Here is a 19,295-nt window from a genome sequence, read left to right as displayed (position 1 = left end):
AGAAGGCTGTTTTCTCCTCGAATCCTGTCCGTAGATAAGGGTGGCCCCTCAATTAATGTGAACCTCCAAACAAGAAGTTTACTCGGATTGAAGGGGTTGTACACGTTTGTTTTCGAAAGTTCCACATGCGGGACGGAACACATCACCTCACTTAGTGACGCCAACTCAGTTTGGGAAACTAAGATTGGAACATGCAGATATCTATCTACAAAGTAATAAATTGGTATGATAATCGTATATTATTGGCAATGCCATAATAAGGTAATCGAATTGGCAATGGCATCACTGCAATGCCTTCTTTGAGTTAAAAAGCCTCGAAGTTTTTAGAAACGGAAACTGATCTTCATCGCTTAGTTAAACCCTTTGGTGTGGAGATGACCAACCCCTTCCCTCGAATTGAATTGCCTTGATTCTTCAATAAGACCTGCTTGATCACAAAAGTTTGATCAAAATGTACACCCTGTACAAACTTTAAGAATAGTTTAAAAAAAATTTGTGTTCTCAGAATTACATTTTTCTCCGCAAACAATTCACCAAGCAAAACCATCGAAAATACTTGAAAATTATGGTTATCTCTGAATAATGCAAATGATAAAATTAATTATAAGAAGTTATTATATGAATTTAACTTACCAATTATATGAAGTTAATCACCCAAATAGCAATTTGAATAAAATGTTCTCCCTCTGCTCAAAATTGAGTAACGGTCATCGAATTCAAACAATTTTAGATTAATTCGAGTTTCTAGATTAATGCAACGATTCAACTCTAAACGCCATGATGAACTGATAGGGTAACACATCTGACTGAATTTTTCTTAACACTAAATTATTTCCCCGAAACACAGATCATTTCCATATAATTTGCCATATTCCTTTATCATTTTAGCCATAACCTTTTAGTTTCGTAAAATTTGCCTCAAATATTATCAACATGCAGGGCACAATGTATTCAAGTGTAGCGAAAATTCGAATTTTCTTTTAAGGGGGGGGGGGGGGGGGGCTCTGTAACGTAGAACTTTTTATGTGCAAAACTAGAATAGGCATCATTAGATTTGAGTTAATTAGAAGCAGAAATGTGTTATTCAACATTCCTCACCATGTCAACTAAGATACACTGACAAAAACATCGTCTCTGAAACTATTTTCATTTGTTTTATTCTAAATCTGAATGGAACAATCAGAATCGATATAACTCTTCTACGAAGCCTGGTTAGATTGAGAGGACAAGCAGAATTTTGCAGGAGATTCTTTTGGGCTTCAAAATTAAAAGATAGCTTCAAAAAAGGACACGCAAGATCAAAGCTATAGCCTTCATTGACTGTGTTTGTAGCAACTTCAGATACAGCTGCATGTGCAATCAACTGCTGGATCTCCACCACGCCCCGCTTAACATGAAGTACCTCTTATGTGAAGTACTCTCTAAAGATAATGTACCAAACGTCTTCTGTTCTTACAACCCTTATTGGTAAGGGATCAGAGGCTTGATTCAAAGGGATTTCTAGTTTGAAATGTTCAACAATAGAAGGATACGTACGAGTCTACGAGTCCCTTAATCTAAATAAAATCACATTTTGCAATCTGACGTTTTGCACTAAATGGTGAATGCAAAGTTAGACTTAAAAAAGCTTTTCTACTCCTTGGAAGCCTAGCTTTCCTCTCAAGACACGAATAGCTGAGTAGATCTCATCCCAGTCAAAAAAACAGACATGAAGATAGCGTTGTGACGTAGCATCAAAGGCGCCTCTCCCATGCAGTATCCTCTTGTTGTTAAATGCAAGCAGGTCTCCTTCCCTCATCTTGTATGTGACCAAATTCTCAGGTGCATACATTTTTTTTATTAGTTTGGAATAGGCCTCGTAGGTTTTCTTCACTGTTTCGGCAGGGGCGTTAATGAATGAAACTCTCGCAGGATTATTGTGTGCAATTTCCGCAATGTTTCCAAAACTGTCCAGGCTGAAAGAAGCATTTGAACGGGATTCAAAAATGGATACAAATAAGTTGAACAAGGAAGTACAAACATAACTAGCAATGAAATATAAATCTAAAAGAAATATTCACACCGTTGAAATTGTGAGATAAAGTTTGAGCTACATTTTTTTGTTAAATTATGGGAGGGGAGTAGTTGCTTCCCAAAAGGCCAATAACTCTTGCCACGGCATTAAGATAATCTATTGCTAAGTTGGGGAAAGAAATGAAGGGAATAGAAATTAAATGGAATGAAAAATGAAATAATTTCAATTGTTTCAAGCACTTTTCTTGACAATGACGTGTTATTTATTCAAAGCTGCAAGCCTGTATCGTGGTTATTAAGGAGGGCGAAGGTGGGGGCAGTCACAAACGTTTCTAAAAGCCGCCAGATTTTTGGCCTGCTAAATCTCTCTATATTTAGATTTTTCTCTTTGTAACTTTTTGTGTTGACGATGCTTTTGGTGCCGAGGGGGTACTTTCTTTAAACGTGTAAAAGATGCTCGTGTGACTCCTTTATCATATAATTTGAACACTTTCAAACATAGGTATGTTGCAGAATGGTAAATTGCCTTCCAGAAGATAATAATGGCTCTTAAATTCCAAAACATTCATTTGAGGATATTTCTCTTGCTTTCTATACAATTTTTTATTTGGCTGCCTGTCCCCAGCTTAGAATCAGCGCGAAATCTGTCTTACTTCATCTTAAAAGATTATGCATTTCTTTGCAGGACTTGTTCAATTCAACTAGGAATTCATAGAGAACCAGCGTGACAAATCACCTCACCCTATAACTGGTTTCTCGTTAACCTTATTGAAATCGCCGTATTTGTCAGATCCCACGTCTCGAAACAAAAATTTGACAGAGGATAGAAGTTGGAAAGCATCTGGGTCTTCGTCTCGAAGCTGCTCGGCAATATGTCTTCCATCTACCAAATGGTTTTCACCTCCCTCTTTGGCTTGCTTGATACAGAGAAGCAACTGTACCTATTGGAAAAATTCTTCCATACTGATAATGCTTTAACGAACAATTTTAGGTAAGGGTCAAAACAGACATTGAGTATTAGTTACAAGCTTAACTGTCTGTCAATATTACTGTTTTATACTACTTAATTCCCTCTAATTAAGACGTATATAAGAGATAGGCTTTTCATTACAGGAGTTGTTTATAAGGAAATTTAGAAATTGAGCTTGATATATTACTTACAAAAGTTATATCATTATTCATGAGAGAATAAACGTTAAATTATACAGTCGATGAAACTATTCGGCATTACTTTCAGTGGTGTAGGGGCTCCAAATCGGCTAGGGGGCACCAATCCTTTTTGGCGCCCCTTAAAGAACTCCACCCTTGGTACAACTCTATCAGGGCCAGCAAGCGTAACTAAAAGTGGGGGGGGGGGCCTCAATGTTATGATTGTGCCAAAGATTTTTGAAGGCTGCAACCATGCTTGGTGATCAGGACAGTATGTTGCTCTATGACAGCGGAAAGCGGAAAATTTAGACCATAAAATCATCCTAGGAAATGTTAACAAATTTTCCTTTATTATTATAAGCCAAGATTGTTATTCAAAGAGCTGAGTGAAGGTCGCCACAATATTTGAGGTAGCCCGAAAAAGAAAAACTTTCAACGGGCTTTTAGCACCCTTTCAAGAGTTGGAGTGCCTTCGGCGCACCCAAGATTCCTGCTCATTCGGAGGGGGACATGTTCCTATCACCACGTCACTGATTACTTCATCGCGAAATTAAGCAATTTTCTATAATTTGCTATTGTTTACCCTTTTCCTTAGCACGTGCCCCCCTCAGCAGGCAGCTTTCCCAGCGTCTCTGAACATATGAAACACAACTTTAACTTAAAATTAACAACTAGCAACCATGGGTGTTCCATACTTGGAGAAAGAGACAAACGGTCAATCCTGCTCTATTTACTGTTCACTTACAAAATCGATTGAGGACTCTGAGGACTCTAAAATTTCAACTGCAAAAAACAAAATTTAAAGGGCTCAGTTTTGTTTCTTTATTGTGACATAATGTCCATAATGAAAAATGAACCCAGCAGTTTAAGTATATGAAATCTTTTTTGCTTTTTTCCAAAAGTTTCCTTATACAGTTCAAATCTGTTATTGCGACCTAATCAATGTTCGCTTGAGAGACTGGCACGTGAGCTAGCAATAACAGCCAACCTTAAATAAAGAAATTATTATTCTTATTTTATTTTTATTAGACTGGCATATATTTGAAGCTTGGTGCCTATTAGAGGAAATACAGTAAGGGTGAAAGGGAGCCAGATATGAACCCTGTAAGAATTGGAGCTCGACTGTAAATTTTTCCATGAAGATAAACCATGCACAAATTGTTCTACCCTGAGTACCATAGCCTCATAAATCGGGGTTTAAAGTATTGTAGACAGCTGCGTTGCTAAAAAAAATTATCTGTGACTAGTTTTGAACTATATTTCTGAGACGAAGTTATGGAGACTCTGGAACCCAGGGTAAAATTTTCCATATTTTTAACCGTCAAATTATAAAAAGTACAGTCAAAAAATTTTAGCTTCTTGATTTTATATGACTACTTATTCTTTTTATCTCATCAGAGGAATAATTGACATAGAAAGCTAAACGAGGTCGCTTACCTCTGGCTGGTATTTGTAATACGGAAAATCAACATGCAGTGGTAAGTCGTCTGCCGTATATGCAAGATTATTTGGGCTTGGTTTATTCTGTATAACATCGGTTTCACTGCAAGATGAACGAAGTCAATTAGGATCTTACCTTTTACCAGGATTTGCTTTTACCTCTAGCTGTTTAATTGTATTCATGCAAACTTTAAACGCTGCTGAGTAAAATGTGTTTGAGTTTGAGTTTTATCATGACTTTTTGAACACAATAATAGAAGACTGTCCTGTGTAACAAGCCCATGGAGATGAACAAGCCACGTGGAAACTGTCCCCCGTATTTCCTGACCGGGGAGTCCCCTTTCGAAAAGCATTGTAACGGGGGCATGGAAGAAGGGGGAGAAGGTGACAACTTTCTTAGAACACATTTCATAGCAAAAACTAGGAGTGTAGTGGTAGTTCGTCGGCAAATGTCCAGACTTTTCGGCAAACAAAGGATGGATTACCTACGTTGTTGCCAAATTGGACCTGAACACGCCCCTTGAGCACAATAGCTAGCGATGGCCCTGGCTGTGTCTTTAAAAAAAATGGAGACAATTTGTAAATTGATTTCTATACATGCTCACATTTTGCAGAAAGTGCTACTTTCATTCTCAAAGTAAAGACAGGCAGTAATGCCAGCCTAACAAGGCTTAGTCCCTAAAGTTCCTTATTTTCGGACCTCTATTGATCAAATTGTAGCACCAGCTCCTTAGTGGTTTTTAAAATTCAATTGCATATAAAATTCCATGAAAAATGTGCAGGCGCATGAAAACATCGATATTCTGAATTTTTCTTTAATTGCGGCTTTATAGCAAGGCAGTCATCGCGGGGCAGGAGGTGCTGGGGGGTGGGGGGCTTAAGTCAGATTTTTACAACAACAAAATGAAATGGAAACTATCAAAATTTTTATCAATAGTTTCTTTGGCAAATTCTTTAGCAACGTCCGTTCTAGGTCTGCCCCCGTTGATTCCAACAACAAGCAGAAGACGGGGCATATATTTTGCTGACCATCTTTCGGCCTCTGCACAGAATAGTCGAGTGATGATTCTAGGCACTTATCTGGTCCGTATTTTCTGAATCCAGAAGCTTGTTTGTCAATCGAGAGCCAATCACCACTTGTTTGACCTATGCAAACGTCTTGTAAGCCAATTTATCAAATCAGAAGTTGAGCTTGCCTCTGCAGCGGTACAGCCAACCCATAGGAATCAGAGTTGACAACACTGCTTCACCCCTGCTAAGGAACTTCTAGCTAAGTCAGTAAACCTTGGAATGTCTGTTCAGTAGTGTTGTGGTCAGGGCCGCGGAGAGGATTTATGGGCCTCGGGTCGAGACGAAAGATAAAAAGTAAAGCATGCCTAAGGCAGATGTTTCTAGGGGTATGAGGGATTTTCGAAAATTATGGTTGCTTAAATTGCCCTGGTGGCTATTTTCGTTGTTAACAATGCTATGATGGCTGAACTGCTCTCGTGGCAGTGATGTAGATAGAAGAGGGTCAGAGGGGGCAAAAAACCACTGTAGAGCTAAACTCCTCTGGTCTTGCCGGAAGTTTAACAAAATTGTCTATGTTTATCTAATTATATGTTTTGATAGAAAATAATTTAAAGCTAAATAAAAATAAGAATGTCTGAATATGTCAGAATATTTATTTATTTCTTTTCCGATGTCGTTATGCTATGTTAAATTCCTGAATATAACTATTAATACTTGTTGCAAAGTCTACATTTATTGTTTACTTTAATACTTGTCTACATTTATTGTCATCTTGTTTTGTCTACATTTATTGTCATTTTGTTTGCATTCAGCCCAAGCCCACAAAGATGAGAAATTCTTAACAAAAATATATTGAACACTCAGGCAGTCAGACTCAAACTGCCTCTACCTTACTTCATTCATAGACTTTTGTCATTATTGTCTTTATTAATGACAGTTTGTTGTAATTGAAAGGCTGGATTATTACTCAGAAATGTCTTAAATTGAGTTATTACTTATGGGCCCTCGGGTCAGTGACCCCCCTGACCCCCTCCTCTCCTCAGCACTGGTTGTGGTATGACCATTGCGCTCGGAATGCGGGTGGCTCTGGATCGAGCAACTCAAAGGCTTTTCCTTTGCATTGCAGGTAAATGTAGTCTTCTCTTTCCGGTTCGTTTCCTTAGAATTCCTTTTTGGAACCCCCTATTCAATATCAGTGATACTGATTTTATTCAGAAAAATTTGGGCGTTTCTAACACAAAAGGGCGTGGCTTCTCTTTCTGACTACCTTTGCATAGGTCAGAATTCAGGCTGGATCCGCGCCTGCGCATTCCCCTCTCCGGCATCCCCTCTCCGACATCCCTGGAAGTATCTTTTCACTCGATCCTATTACTACCGGGTATTTTGGATCCTTTTAGCACATTGTGCCCCCACCCCAACTCCAGTGGCTAATTTTGGAGGGTCATGGAAGAACTTTTTCTATCAACCTGTGAATTTACTTCACCTACTGCATCGATATTTACTCATAATAATTAACCTTTAACATAAAAACACTAAATGCGATAAAGGAAATCTCTAAATTTAGACGAACGTAACATGAACATTTAAACTTGTCTTAAGAAGTAAAGCAACATCTAAGCATAACCAGGACAGTATTCAATAAATTTAATGATAAAAAGCAATAATCTTTCTAGTAAGGTATTTGCTGCAGATTGATTTTATCTAAAATATCTCTTTCAATCGAAATCGGTGGTTTGAGAGCAAGTGCATATGCTCGTATATAAGAACCTTGTTAAGAACCTTTTCGACTGGAAATCAGTATAGCAGCCTGTTAACTAAGAACATATGCAGGCAGCCAAAAAGCCTAGGTTCTTCTATGCGGGTGTCTATTGTATTCAAAATCTCTTACATCCATTGTTTTCTCACAACCAAAAAGACTTTTAAATAGCATTGTTGTGGTCAAGAAAGGAAATCTCGAGCAATTGAGGCCAGATAGGCTGTCCACAAAGATTTGAAAGACTTGTTTTTGAGAGTTTGAGTTGATATTTGAGAACTTAATCGAATACTTACCCATAATGGATTGGTCGAAAGACACATCCTAACTTGTCCCTAATCAATTCGAGAGATTCACTTGTTCCAGGCGTGTTCTCCAGCAACGTCAGACCTGTCACAGCCACTGTTTCAAGCCAGGAAAGTAAGGTGGTGTCATCCGTTAACACTTTGCCGAACTCGTATTTTGGGATCTTTTCAGCAAGCTCGCTCCCCCAGGTAACTGGTTTAAGGCCACAATCAATCATTGATCCTATCTCCTTCTCTGGTTTTGGAAACATCCTGTCCCTCAGCCACTTGAAAGAAAATGAACTCCGATGTCCATCCTCCCATTCCATTGTAACTCCATCTTCGCTCAGCCAAGTTGACTCTGGTTTTATGTCGACAGAAAGTTTTCCTACAACATCGCAAGTTCTTTGCATTGCTGTTGCATGAAAACAATGCTCACATTGACAATTGTCACGTAGAAATATAAAAGGATACTTGCTTTGATCGCCATCGTCCCAATTTACTTGCAAGCTATCGTTGGTTGTTTCAAAGTCTGTGTTCTTGCTTGTTGGGATTTTTCCTGCAGTAAATGAACTGCATAAACGTCGTTCGGCTGTCAAGACAGTTTTCGGAAGGTAATTGTAACTTTTTGACCTCGCATAATGGATGAGAACCCTGAAATTTGTAATTTTGCGTAAAGCAAGCGCCATTATCGTCCCGTCAAAAATAATGATGTATCCTTGTCTATCCGAAATATTTCAGTGTTGCCAGGTTTGACTTTTCGTTTCTCCCTACTGCGCAGGCGATTTCTACCCTTACACACGTCAGCGCTCATCCATGTCATTCATCCAATTCACTCTTGGTCGACCTCGCTTTCTCGACCCTTCCACAGTCCCATGCATAATGGTGTGCGCCAGGGTCTCTGATCGGCGTGTTACGTGTCCAAACCACTGCAGCTTCCATTTTCTGGCGATTTCAAGTAGTGGTTCGTATGGGCCTGCTTTCTGAGTAACTTCTTCAATCGCTGAGATGTTTGTCCGATGGTCTTTAAAGCTGATCCCCAGGCTTCTACGAAAGCACCGCAGTTCGAAGGCATTCAACCACTTTTCAAGTTGCTTCTTGTCAGTCCACGATTCACATCCATAAAGTGCTATTGATGCTATCATCGAGTGCATCAGCTTTATCTTTATTCTAACCTGAATGTTTTTGCTGTTCCAGATGTTATCCAGTTTGGCTGCCTGGTTGCCATTCCAAGTCTAGTCTTCATTTCCTTCTCAGACCCTTTTTACACTTTGCCGCATAAATTTTATCCGCATAAAACTTGTTCGGGTTGATTTGCATTTACACTGTGCAGCACAAATTTTGTCTACTTTTCCCTTCCGTTTACAATGTGCCGGATAACAGCAGTCACCTGACCTAAATCATGCACAGAACGTCAAAAACGAAGTCAACTCTGGGCAACATAATAACAACTAAATTCCAGCCAACGTAAAAGACTTTTAATTCTCTCTTTAGAGTCATACGCTTCTCTTTCAGACGAAGTCCGAAGATATTGTCAAAACAAATTAGGCAAAGTTAGTTTTAATAATTCGTTCTCTGAAAAAAATGACGCTGAAATAGCGAAGAAAGTGGGGAAAGCTGACAAGGATGTCAATTTACGTGGACTGACGAAGATGCTGCACTTTTAACACGAGTATTTATCGACTAGAAGGAAGCCAAGATGGGGAAAGGTTTTTATTGGGAGACAGTGAAATCTAAATAGGAAGAAATAGCCAATCGCTTTCGAGCAAGATACGATGTGGATAAAATTGATCCGGATAAAACCGTCTATACTGTACCACATAGCTATCCGAAAAAATTTAATCTTCTTTCCTAGGTGAACTAATTTTGTCCGGATAGCGTGGGTCTAGTGTAAATGCGACGCCTATCTGAACTAATTTTGATTCGGATAAAATTTATCCGGCACAGTGAGTGTAAACGGGGTCTCAGTTGTTACATCCTCATTCAAAGTGGATCATAGACATTTAAGGTGTCGACGGGTCCCAGACATTGGCCGTCCATTTTGATGTCTACATCATTTTTTCTCTCCCTCTCTCGATGTTATCATAACTTTACTTTTTTACTGCTTATCTCCATTCCGTGTAGTCTCGCTGTGCTATCTAATCATTCTGTAATTTATGCGAGTTCCTCACTACTGCCTGCAATAAAATAAGTATCGTCAGCAAATCTTAGATTACATACCTTGTGTTGTGTCCTGCTATTGAAACGGTCTCATCAAAGCCATCTAACGCATCCAGCATTAGCTGTTCCAAGAATAGGTTAAATAAAGTAGGTGAGAGTATACAGCCCTGGTGAACCCCAACCACAGTTTGGAAGCTTACCTCCACACTCTGTCGAAAGCTTTCTTAAAGTCAATGAAATTGTGATGTAACTCTCGTTGGTGGTCTCTAAATCTCTCACCTAGAATTCTTACATTGCATATTTGTTCTACAGAACCATGACCATCAAGAAAGCCAGCTTCTGCCACGATCCTCTTGACATGTGGTTTTATTCTTTCGGCTATTATCTCAGCATTACTTTACTTGCATGGAAAGTTAAACTGATAGTTCTATGCTTATTACATTGTCTTATGTTTCTCTTCTTTGGAATTGGAATTATCAAGGATAGTGTCCATTGTGTTGGCCACTCTTTTTTCTTCCCCATCATTGTGCATATCTTGTGTAAGATTGTGACGGTGACTTCTCCGGATTGTAATACCTCAGCGGGGATGTTATCCACTCCTGCGGTTTTTTCCTCTTTGGTTTAGCGATTGCATGTTTGTTGAACAATAATTATCTTTTGTTATATTGATTCATATCTACATCCGCTTCCTGTTCCGCAAAAGCGGTTATACATCATGTGACTGTAATGAGTTTTAAGTGTCTTGCTTGCTGAAGTTGTGTTCCCTATTTTTATTGAGTTTTGTTATGTTGTCAGATATACACTCTTTCTTTACGCTATTTCTGTGAAACTCGACATAACTTTAAATAAACATGTTCGACTTCTCTCCTCGTTATGTCAGGCTCTTTAACCGTGTCTTCATTTGTCCCAGGTCTTCCCCTTTTCAATCCTTCTAGAATCCATAGGCTGGTTTTAATCGGATAATTGTATATATCCTTTACATACTGTGTCTTTTCGATTCCCTTTCTATCGTTAATGTTTGCATCTCTGTATTCTTTTTCTCTGTCACTGTTATCAAATCTTGTAGCCTTTAACGCACGACTTATCTCACAAGCATCTATGATTTCTTGGGTCATCCAAGGTTGTTTTCTTATCTTTGCTTTTCCCAAGACTTCCATTGCTTGTTTCATTTGGAATTTTGGAGAACTCAGAGCTTAGAATTTGAACGTTTTCTTCTTGTTCTATCAATAATTGAAACCTGCCACCAATTTCTGCCTCGAATTTTTCCTACAATCTTGATTTTTCAGCTGTTCTAGGTTGTATTTTATTCTGGTTTTTGGTTGTGTTTTTATTTTTCTTAGTTTCAACTTCATGGACATCATTATGGTCACTGCCAACATCTGCACCTGAAAAACATTGATACTAGTTTTGCATCTTCTATCTATAAGTATAAACTCGATCTGTTTCCTGGTGATGCCATCCGGTGCTTTTCTTGCTGGTGCTCATCCATCCATCTCTTCTTGACACCTTGTGCTTTCCAATTGTGTTGGTCACTACCAAGCTATTTAGCTTGCAAAATTCTAATAATCTGGCTCCGCGATCATTTGTCTTCCCTACTCCAAATCTGGCCTAATGGCGGGTGGCGCTAGACAAACAAGAAGTTTTGAAGCCTTCCAGGCTTACTTCGATGAAAAGTTCTCAGAGATGAAGGGCATCATGGCTACCAAAGACTGCATTCAGAAACTTCATACTACGATTGAGAACCAAAATGATAAAATCCAAATTTTGGAGTCGCGGATCGCTGTAATGGAAAGGCACATTAACCAGCTGCAGGGTAATGTTGATGATAACGAACAGTATAATCGCAGACTGTGTCTACGAATTAATGGAATTCCCTCTGTACCAAAAGGACAAAGTGAATCTAACGAAAGCTGCTTAGCTAAAGTAAAAAAATGTATTCAACGAATTGGGGGTTGACGCTCCAGATGTCGTCATTGACCGCGCGCATCGAATCGGTCGCCCAAGAATGGTACAGGGAAAGAGAGTGCACCAAGTATTGGTAAGATTCACAACTTGGAGGCATAGGATCATGGTCTATGGGGCCAGGAAAAATTGTACCCAGTGCAAGATAAAATTGGATTTGACAAAGAAAAAGATTGACACAATAAGGAAGATAAGCGATTCACTTACAAGGAAGAAGCTCGGTTTTGCATTTGCAGATGCTAACTGCCGTTTATGCGCGAAGATTGGCGAGGAGTTTCATTACATAAATAGTGAAGAAGATCTGCAAGATATCATTAGAGAAAATGAAGAAAGAAGTGCTACTCGAAGTGTTACCAGAAATGATACTAGTAGGGTCACTGAAGATCAGCAAGACGACCATGATGATGATAAAAATGGTGATGGTGCCAATAAGAATAATTCTGGATAAGTACCTTTGTTACAGACCATTTATATGAACCCTTTACTCCGTTATTATTTGAATTTTGCTGATGGTAATTTTGGACACATTTCACTGTGATCATCCAAGTGATTCCAAAATCGGGGATGTCTGCATGTACTTTCGAGAGGGTCTGCCAATTTCACGTAGAAAGGATCACGTACAGGAAATAATAGTTGCTGATTTAAAAATAGGCAGAAAGAAGATATTCTTAGTTAGCGTTTACCGCAGCCCTAGTCAAAATAATGAACAATTCGATGTTTTCATGGATAAATTGCAGATGACTTTAACTCGTCTTAGGCAGGAGAAACAAACTGCATTGATTATAACAGGTGATTTTAACTGTAGATCATCTCAGTTGTGGGAGAGAGATGATAAATATCCTGAAGGAACTGTTCTTGATGAGTTGATAGAGACAAATAACTTGTACCAATTAATAACTGAGCCCACACACATACGTGGTGAGAGCATGTCTTGCATTGATCTCATCATAACTGACCAACCTTTGTTGAGTCTGGGGCTCATCCTTCTCTGGATGACCATTGCCAACACCAACTTGTCTATGGTAAATTGAATTTGTCTATCCCTTCTCCACCACCCTATAAGAGAACTATGTGGGACAACGCTAAAGCTGTGTTCCAGTCAATTAGGGATAGAATTAATGGGATTGATTGGGTTTCTCGGTATATGGGTCTTGATTCAAACCAAATGACTGAAGTTTTCACTTTCTTCCACGTTGTAATTCATCACTAAGGAACATCTCTATTGACAGAGATAAGGTTTTACAATTAATTCGCGCTCTTGATTTAAAAAAAGCTAACAGCAGCGACAACATATCTGTTCACATGATTAAGATATGTGATGCATCAATAGTTGAGCCACTATCTTTAATCTTTAAAAAATCTGCTTGGAAAAAGGCTAACATAATTCCTGTTCACAAAAAAGACAGCAGGCAGAACAAAATGAACTACAGGCCTATTTCACTTCTACCCATATTTGGGAAGATATTTGAAAAAGTATTATTTGATGAAATTTACAAACACCTTTGTGAGTATGGACTTTTAGCCCAGCAACAATCAGGCTTTAGACCAGGAGATTCCACTATCAATCAACTGTTATATATAACTCACAATGTCTATAAAGCCTTTGAAGCATGTCCTACCCTTGAAACTAGAGCTGTCTTTCTTGATCTCTCGAAAGCGTTTGACAGGGTTTGGCACGAGGGCCTGTTATACAAATTAAAGTGCAATGGTATAAATGGGAATCTTAACCCTGCTACAGAACTGCTTGGCAAATCGTAAACAGCGAGTTGTTTTGAATGGAAGTAGCTCAAAATGGGCACCGATATGTGCTGGTGTGCCACAGGGCTCTGTCTTGGGGCCATTGCTTTTTCTTGTCTACATTAATGACCTTGTCGAGAGTGTGAACTGTGATGTTAGGATGTTTGCAGATGATACATCTCTCTTCTCGGTTGTTGAGATGAAAGAAGATCTGCTGATGAGCTTAATGCTGATCTTGACAGGGTCCGGTTGTGGGCATGGCAATGGAAAATGCAATTTAACGTAAATAAGACTGAAGAGGTTGTTTTTTCTAGCAAAAGAATGAAACCGGTCCATCCACACCTTCTGCTAGGCAATGATGAAGTCGTTAGAAAAGCCGAGCACAAGCATCTTGGAATGCAACTTGATTCTGAACTTAATTTTCTTAGTCATATTAAGGAGGCTATTGGCAAGGCTAGAAGGGGCATAGGGGTGATAAAATTTCTGTCTTAGTATGTGGCTAGGGGTGTGTTGGACCAAATATACAAATTATACGTGAGACCTCACCTAGACTATGGAGATATCATTCATCACAAATATGATCCTGAAATGCGCTTAACATTTACGCAAAGGCTTGAACAGACCCAATACTCTGCAGCCTTAGCTGTTGCTGGCGCCTGGAGTGGTACAAACAGGCAGAGATTATACGAAGAATTAGGTGGTAAAGAAGGCTATGCCATTTTTTTAGCTTAGTTAAATCACAATCACCAGATTACCTTTTTCATGAAATCCCTCCCGAACGTCAACCCAGTTACGGTCTTAGATACACTCGTGATTATGAAGTAAAAGTTGCTAGAACTAATCGTTTTTCTAACACATACTTTCATAACACCTTGCTTGAGTGGAATTTGCTTGATAAAGAGATTAAGAATTCAACATCCCTTTTTCAGTTTAAGAAAAAATTATTAAAAATGATTGGACCGGAGGGTAATCCTGTTTACAATAACTCTGATATTGAGGGCGTCCGATTGCTCACCAAGTTGCGTTTAAAGTTTAGTTTACTGAATGAACACAAATTTAGACACGACTTTGATAGTCTTACTCCATTTTGTGTTTGCGGTACTGAAAAGGAAGACAACGAGCACTTTCTTCTGCACTGCCCCTTGTTTGAATCAATGCGGCTAGATCTCTTTGATCAGCTCTCAGAAATCCCTGTATTAAATGTCAATCCAGATGATAAATCTTTGACTTGCTTCTGTTTGGAGACTCTCATTATAATGTCATTATTAATCGAATAATTCTTGAAGCAACAATATTGTTTATCAAAAATACGAAAAGATTTTCAGGTTGAATTCAATCGCAAAGCAGCAGCAGCATTTTTCTTTTATTTTCCTTTTTCCCTGTAATGTTTGTACCGGGAGTCTTGTAAGGAACCACTTCCTTGCTCCACTAATAGCTTTGTCTGGATTAACAACATTAATGTGGATGGGGGATGTGTTCCTTCTAAGACACCCGGTTAAGTTGTCGTTTATCTTTTTGTCATTTAGATTAATGTTAATATTAATGTAAGTGCTGTCGTAGTTGGAGCTCGATGACGTCATGTCTTTTCCGGCTACGGCAGACATAGAATATTTATATGTAGTTAATTTTGAGTTGTCTTTATTTGTGATATATATATAAAAAAAAGATCATATTGAATTAGATTTATAAATTGGTATAAACAAATTGGTTTGGGAGAAATAGAGCCTAACATTCATCCGTATCCTGCCCCTTCTGAAAAAGACAAAATAAGTCAAAAAGATATTTTTCCTGATTAAATAAAACCTCAATGTCATTAAATTCTCCTTTTCCTTAACTGCGTGAAAGTGCATCAGCATTCCCATGATCCTTCCCTGGTCTGTGCTCAATGTCAAAGGTCGTAACGCAATACTCCGTCGTGTTAATCTTCCATTTTCATTTCGCATCTTTGCTAGCCATTTCAGTGGGTTGTGGTCGGTCTGCAGAAGAAAGCGCCTGCCCAGCAAAGCAAATAAACCTGCAGTGTATCGATTGCCCATTTGATTGCAAATACTCTTTTTCAATTATAGCATAGTTGCGCTCCCGCGATAACAGCTTTCTACTGATGTACACAACGGGGTGATCGATGCCATCATCAATTTTTTGACTGAGAACAGCTCCAAGACCACAATCACATGAATCTGAATAACTTGACCTGTAGATTCTTCATAACTGCTCGTTAGAGATTCATCTCTGGGAATCGCTAGATACGAAACATTCTCTGGAGTGTTCCACAGTTTCAGCATGTTGATATGAAAGATTCTTCTTCTCTTTCTATGGTCATGCATATCAATGTCATAGTCAACGTCACTAAACTTTTTCGTCACCAAGTAAGGTCCTTGCCATGATGCATGTAACTTCTTTTTGCTAAGGGGCAATAACACCAAAACTTTCTGCCCCACATGTAAGGTTCTACTGCTGGCCTGTTGGTCATACCATCGCTTCTGCCGCTGTTGAGCCTTTCCTAGACTCTCTTGTGCCAGTTCCGCCATTGACACCAATCTTTCTCGCATATCAGTAGCGTATGACACCAATATTTTGATTCCCAGCTTTCCTTCAGTACATCAAGTGGTCCTGGGACATGTCTACCAAAAAGAAGTTTGAATGGCGAAAACCCTGTCGAGTCTTGAGGTACCTTCCTGTATGCGAAGAGAAGATATGGCACCAGGCTGTCCCTTTTCATTAAACCGCTCCACCAGTCCATCTATCTATGGGTGATATGACATGGGTGATGTTTTGATGTGTAAAACATTCATCAGCTTGAAGACACTCTGCAACAAATCTGCCATGTTACTGCCTTGATCCGTCAGCACCTCCCTCGGAATTCCATATCGGGTAAGCACCTCTGGATACCGTGCGGAATTGCCTCTGGATACCATGTCGCATAATCGCAAATTACCAAAATGTATCTGTTCCTCGGCTTGTTCGATCAAGTCAATCATATCCATCGCAATGCCGCTAAAAGCTACTTCGATGATCGGCATAGGCTGTAGCTTTGCTTTCAGATCTTTTTTTGGCGCCTTCTAGCAAGCTGCACAGGATTTGCAGTATTCCTTCACATTATGAGACAAGCCGGGCAAAAAGAATCTTTGCATCATTCTGCTTTGGTTTTCTTTTGTCCCAGATGCCCTGCGAGTGGTATGTCATAGGCCAATTCCAAAATTTTCCTTCTGTACTTCTTGGGCACAACTATTTGCTGGGTCTTGTATTTTTGTTCTCCGTGGCCTAATATATAATTTCTGCACATAATGAAGATCCCTTGACAACAACTTTTCTGACTTTTTCTAACGTGACATCGCGTTTCTGCAACTCTCAAATTTTCTCTTGTACCACCAATGTCTTCAACATCTCCTTCCTTGTCATTTTTGGTGCTAAGCTGTTCCTTTGCTCTCCATTGTTTCTTTAAGGCCTTCCTCTGTCTCCTTGATTTTCTCGGCTTTCCCTCTCCGCTAAACATGTCCTCCTCGAATCCGAAGATGTCATTTAGGGGTACTGGTTTTGCTTCCGATGCCATCTCCTTTGCCAAGCAAACGGCCTCTTCTTTTTGCTCTAGAACCTTTATCTCCTAGTCATGACAGCAAACGTTGGATTGGTTCTTTTCCTTTCTTCCTTCATGTTCATTGCCACCAGATCCTTTACATCTCTACCTAATACTACTGGCCTCGGTAGTCTTTCAACAACTGCTGCCCTCACTTTATACTCCCTTCCGTTGACCTCCAGATTTACCAATGCCGTAAGATAATGTCCCCATGCGCACATTGCATTGTTATCCACTTGTTGTTGATTACTTTATGCGCCTGCACCAAGCTAGAATTCGCCATGGTTTTTTAGCAGCATGTGTTTAGTAACAACTCGGTGGTGTGTCCCTCCACTTTAACTACAGCATGATATTCCACAGGTTCACTGTCATTCTCCTCCTCAGTCTCTAATTGCTCTTCTATATCTGCAAAATTGGTTTTCCCTTGTCGAATCTGCTGAAACCCTCTAGTCTCCGTGCAGCGCATTGCGATGTGCCCCAATTTGTTACACTTGTAGCACCTTAGCTGTTGTGGACTGTGCTTAGTTGAGCTTCTACTGGTGTTGTTGTTGCTAGCTGTTTCATACGCTGTTGCGCATCCTGAATATTGCTTCAACACTAGCATAGGCTCCAAATCTTAGATTGGCTGAGCGACCTAAATACTGCATACCACATTGACCAATCATAATTCAAGAATATGACAACAAACATGCCCCGCAGCTAAATTTAAGCCAATTTCGAACGTTTATACCATTATTCGCAAAAAACCAAATTTTTTTTAAAAAAATTGAACCTTGGATGAATTTATGAAAAAACTGCCGTTGTACTCAGTAAAAAAAATTTCCGCGATCGTTAGTTACGAAGGCTTGATATTTCCCTTTCAAACCCTTATGATAATTAGGGAGGAGGTAGGACAGAAAAATTAAAGTTTTTAAACCTTAAAGTTGTTTTATCCACGTAATTAACAAAGATAAACTTACCTTTACAAGCCAAGTTTAAAATCTTTTCTAGTCGGCATTGATACTTGTGTTACTGACGGGAAAAATCGCTTAATTCCACATCGCAAACACTTTATAAGGAGTAGAGCGCAAAACCATATTTTACCGACAGAAATTCTTTTGTTACACTTGGCATACCCCCAAAAAAGGAATGGATTTTGTGTCAAAATATTTCATTTATTCGCTCGGTCAATCAATCAAACAACAAATGTGGCAGCAAAATTCACAATAGTGTCAGGAATTTGACACCAGGCCAGAACAACAGTAAAACTTGAATTCTTCATTGGTCATATCTCGCCAAATTTTGAACAAATCTAGCTGTTTTTTCATATTGAAAGGTATTTTATGCCGTTCTTTTAGGTTATGTGGTCAAAATTAAGGTATTCTAAAAATTGATTTTTGATGACGTCACACTTCGGTTCTCAGTGTCTCTCGTGAGATCACCAAGGAGATAAGGAATCTTTTGGCGCAACACTTTTATACGAATACGTTTGGAGAATCAATTCATTATATCCAACCTCATATCGACAGGATTGGTGATGGTATATATTTGCAGCAAAACGTCATGAGACTCGCCACTTGCTAGCAAGTGTAAGAGATTTGCGGCAGAATACATCAGAAATTCGTCTATTTTTGAATTTTCTCTCTTTCTTTTCCTTATCAAATTTTTCCATTGTGAGCAGGTAAACTCGCCTTTGTCGTTTAACGCAAAAAAGACCCACTTGAGGGGAGGTTTCTCTTAAACTACAAATGGAACTGTTTCTAAACGCAATATTTGGCGCATTTCAGAAATATGGTAGCATGAAAGCTGAAACCGCATTCTTCTGTTCATAGTTTGATAATTTCAGGAAACGAAAAATATTTTCAATTCCAGAACGACGTATTTCGACCGAATTTGAAAAAAACCATTGAAAAATAAACATTTCTAAGACCACATTCGACAGAGACTTTCAAAATTCACCACACTACGCCCAATCAAGTACAAATTCTAAAATATACCCATTTACAAACCGAAATAGTAAGGAAAAAATATCAGAAAGGTCATTTTGCATTATGGTGATGTCATTTACAGTAATGACAGTAAACACCAACAAATTATATATTAATCGATAGCTCTAAGTCTTCTGGGATAAAAATTCATACAATTTTGTATTTTATTGTAAGAAGCACAGATAAACACAATTTCTGGATTTTTTGGACTCACGTTATCAATCTGACACATTTCCGCTTCAAAT

The 19,295-nt window shown here is 38.9% G+C and overlaps 1 protein-coding gene across 2 annotated transcripts; it reads right to left on the bottom strand.

Moving 5' to 3' along the window:
* Positions 1-51: 51 nt before the first annotated feature.
* On the bottom strand, positions 52-10,386 carry LOC135694064 (gamma-butyrobetaine dioxygenase). Of its 2 annotated transcripts, XM_065212720.2 has the most exons (5): positions 10,090-10,386; positions 7,663-9,827; positions 4,600-4,705; positions 2,755-2,954; positions 52-1,955 (listed from the first exon to the last, which is right to left on the bottom strand). In XM_065212720.2, exons 2-5 carry the CDS (start codon positions 8,337-8,339, stop codon positions 1,619-1,621), a joined length of 1,320 nt encoding a protein of 439 aa, XP_065068792.2. In that variant the 5' UTR covers positions 8,340-9,827; positions 10,090-10,386; the 3' UTR covers positions 52-1,618. The 2 variants fall into 2 exon arrangements, with proteins under 2 accessions (XP_065068792.2, XP_088967180.1); XM_089111054.1 differs by having other exon boundaries at positions 7,663-10,386.
* Positions 10,387-19,295: the final 8,909 nt, after the last annotated feature.

This window comes from Rhopilema esculentum, chromosome 11 (genome assembly GCF_057945365.1).
Source record: "Rhopilema esculentum isolate cy_ngs chromosome 11, ASM5794536v1, whole genome shotgun sequence".
In the NCBI taxonomy this organism is placed as follows: Eukaryota; Metazoa; Cnidaria; class Scyphozoa; order Rhizostomeae; family Rhizostomatidae; genus Rhopilema; species Rhopilema esculentum.
The sequence above is the reverse complement of the archived record's forward strand: the minus strand, read 5'-3'. Positions and strand labels throughout refer to the sequence as shown.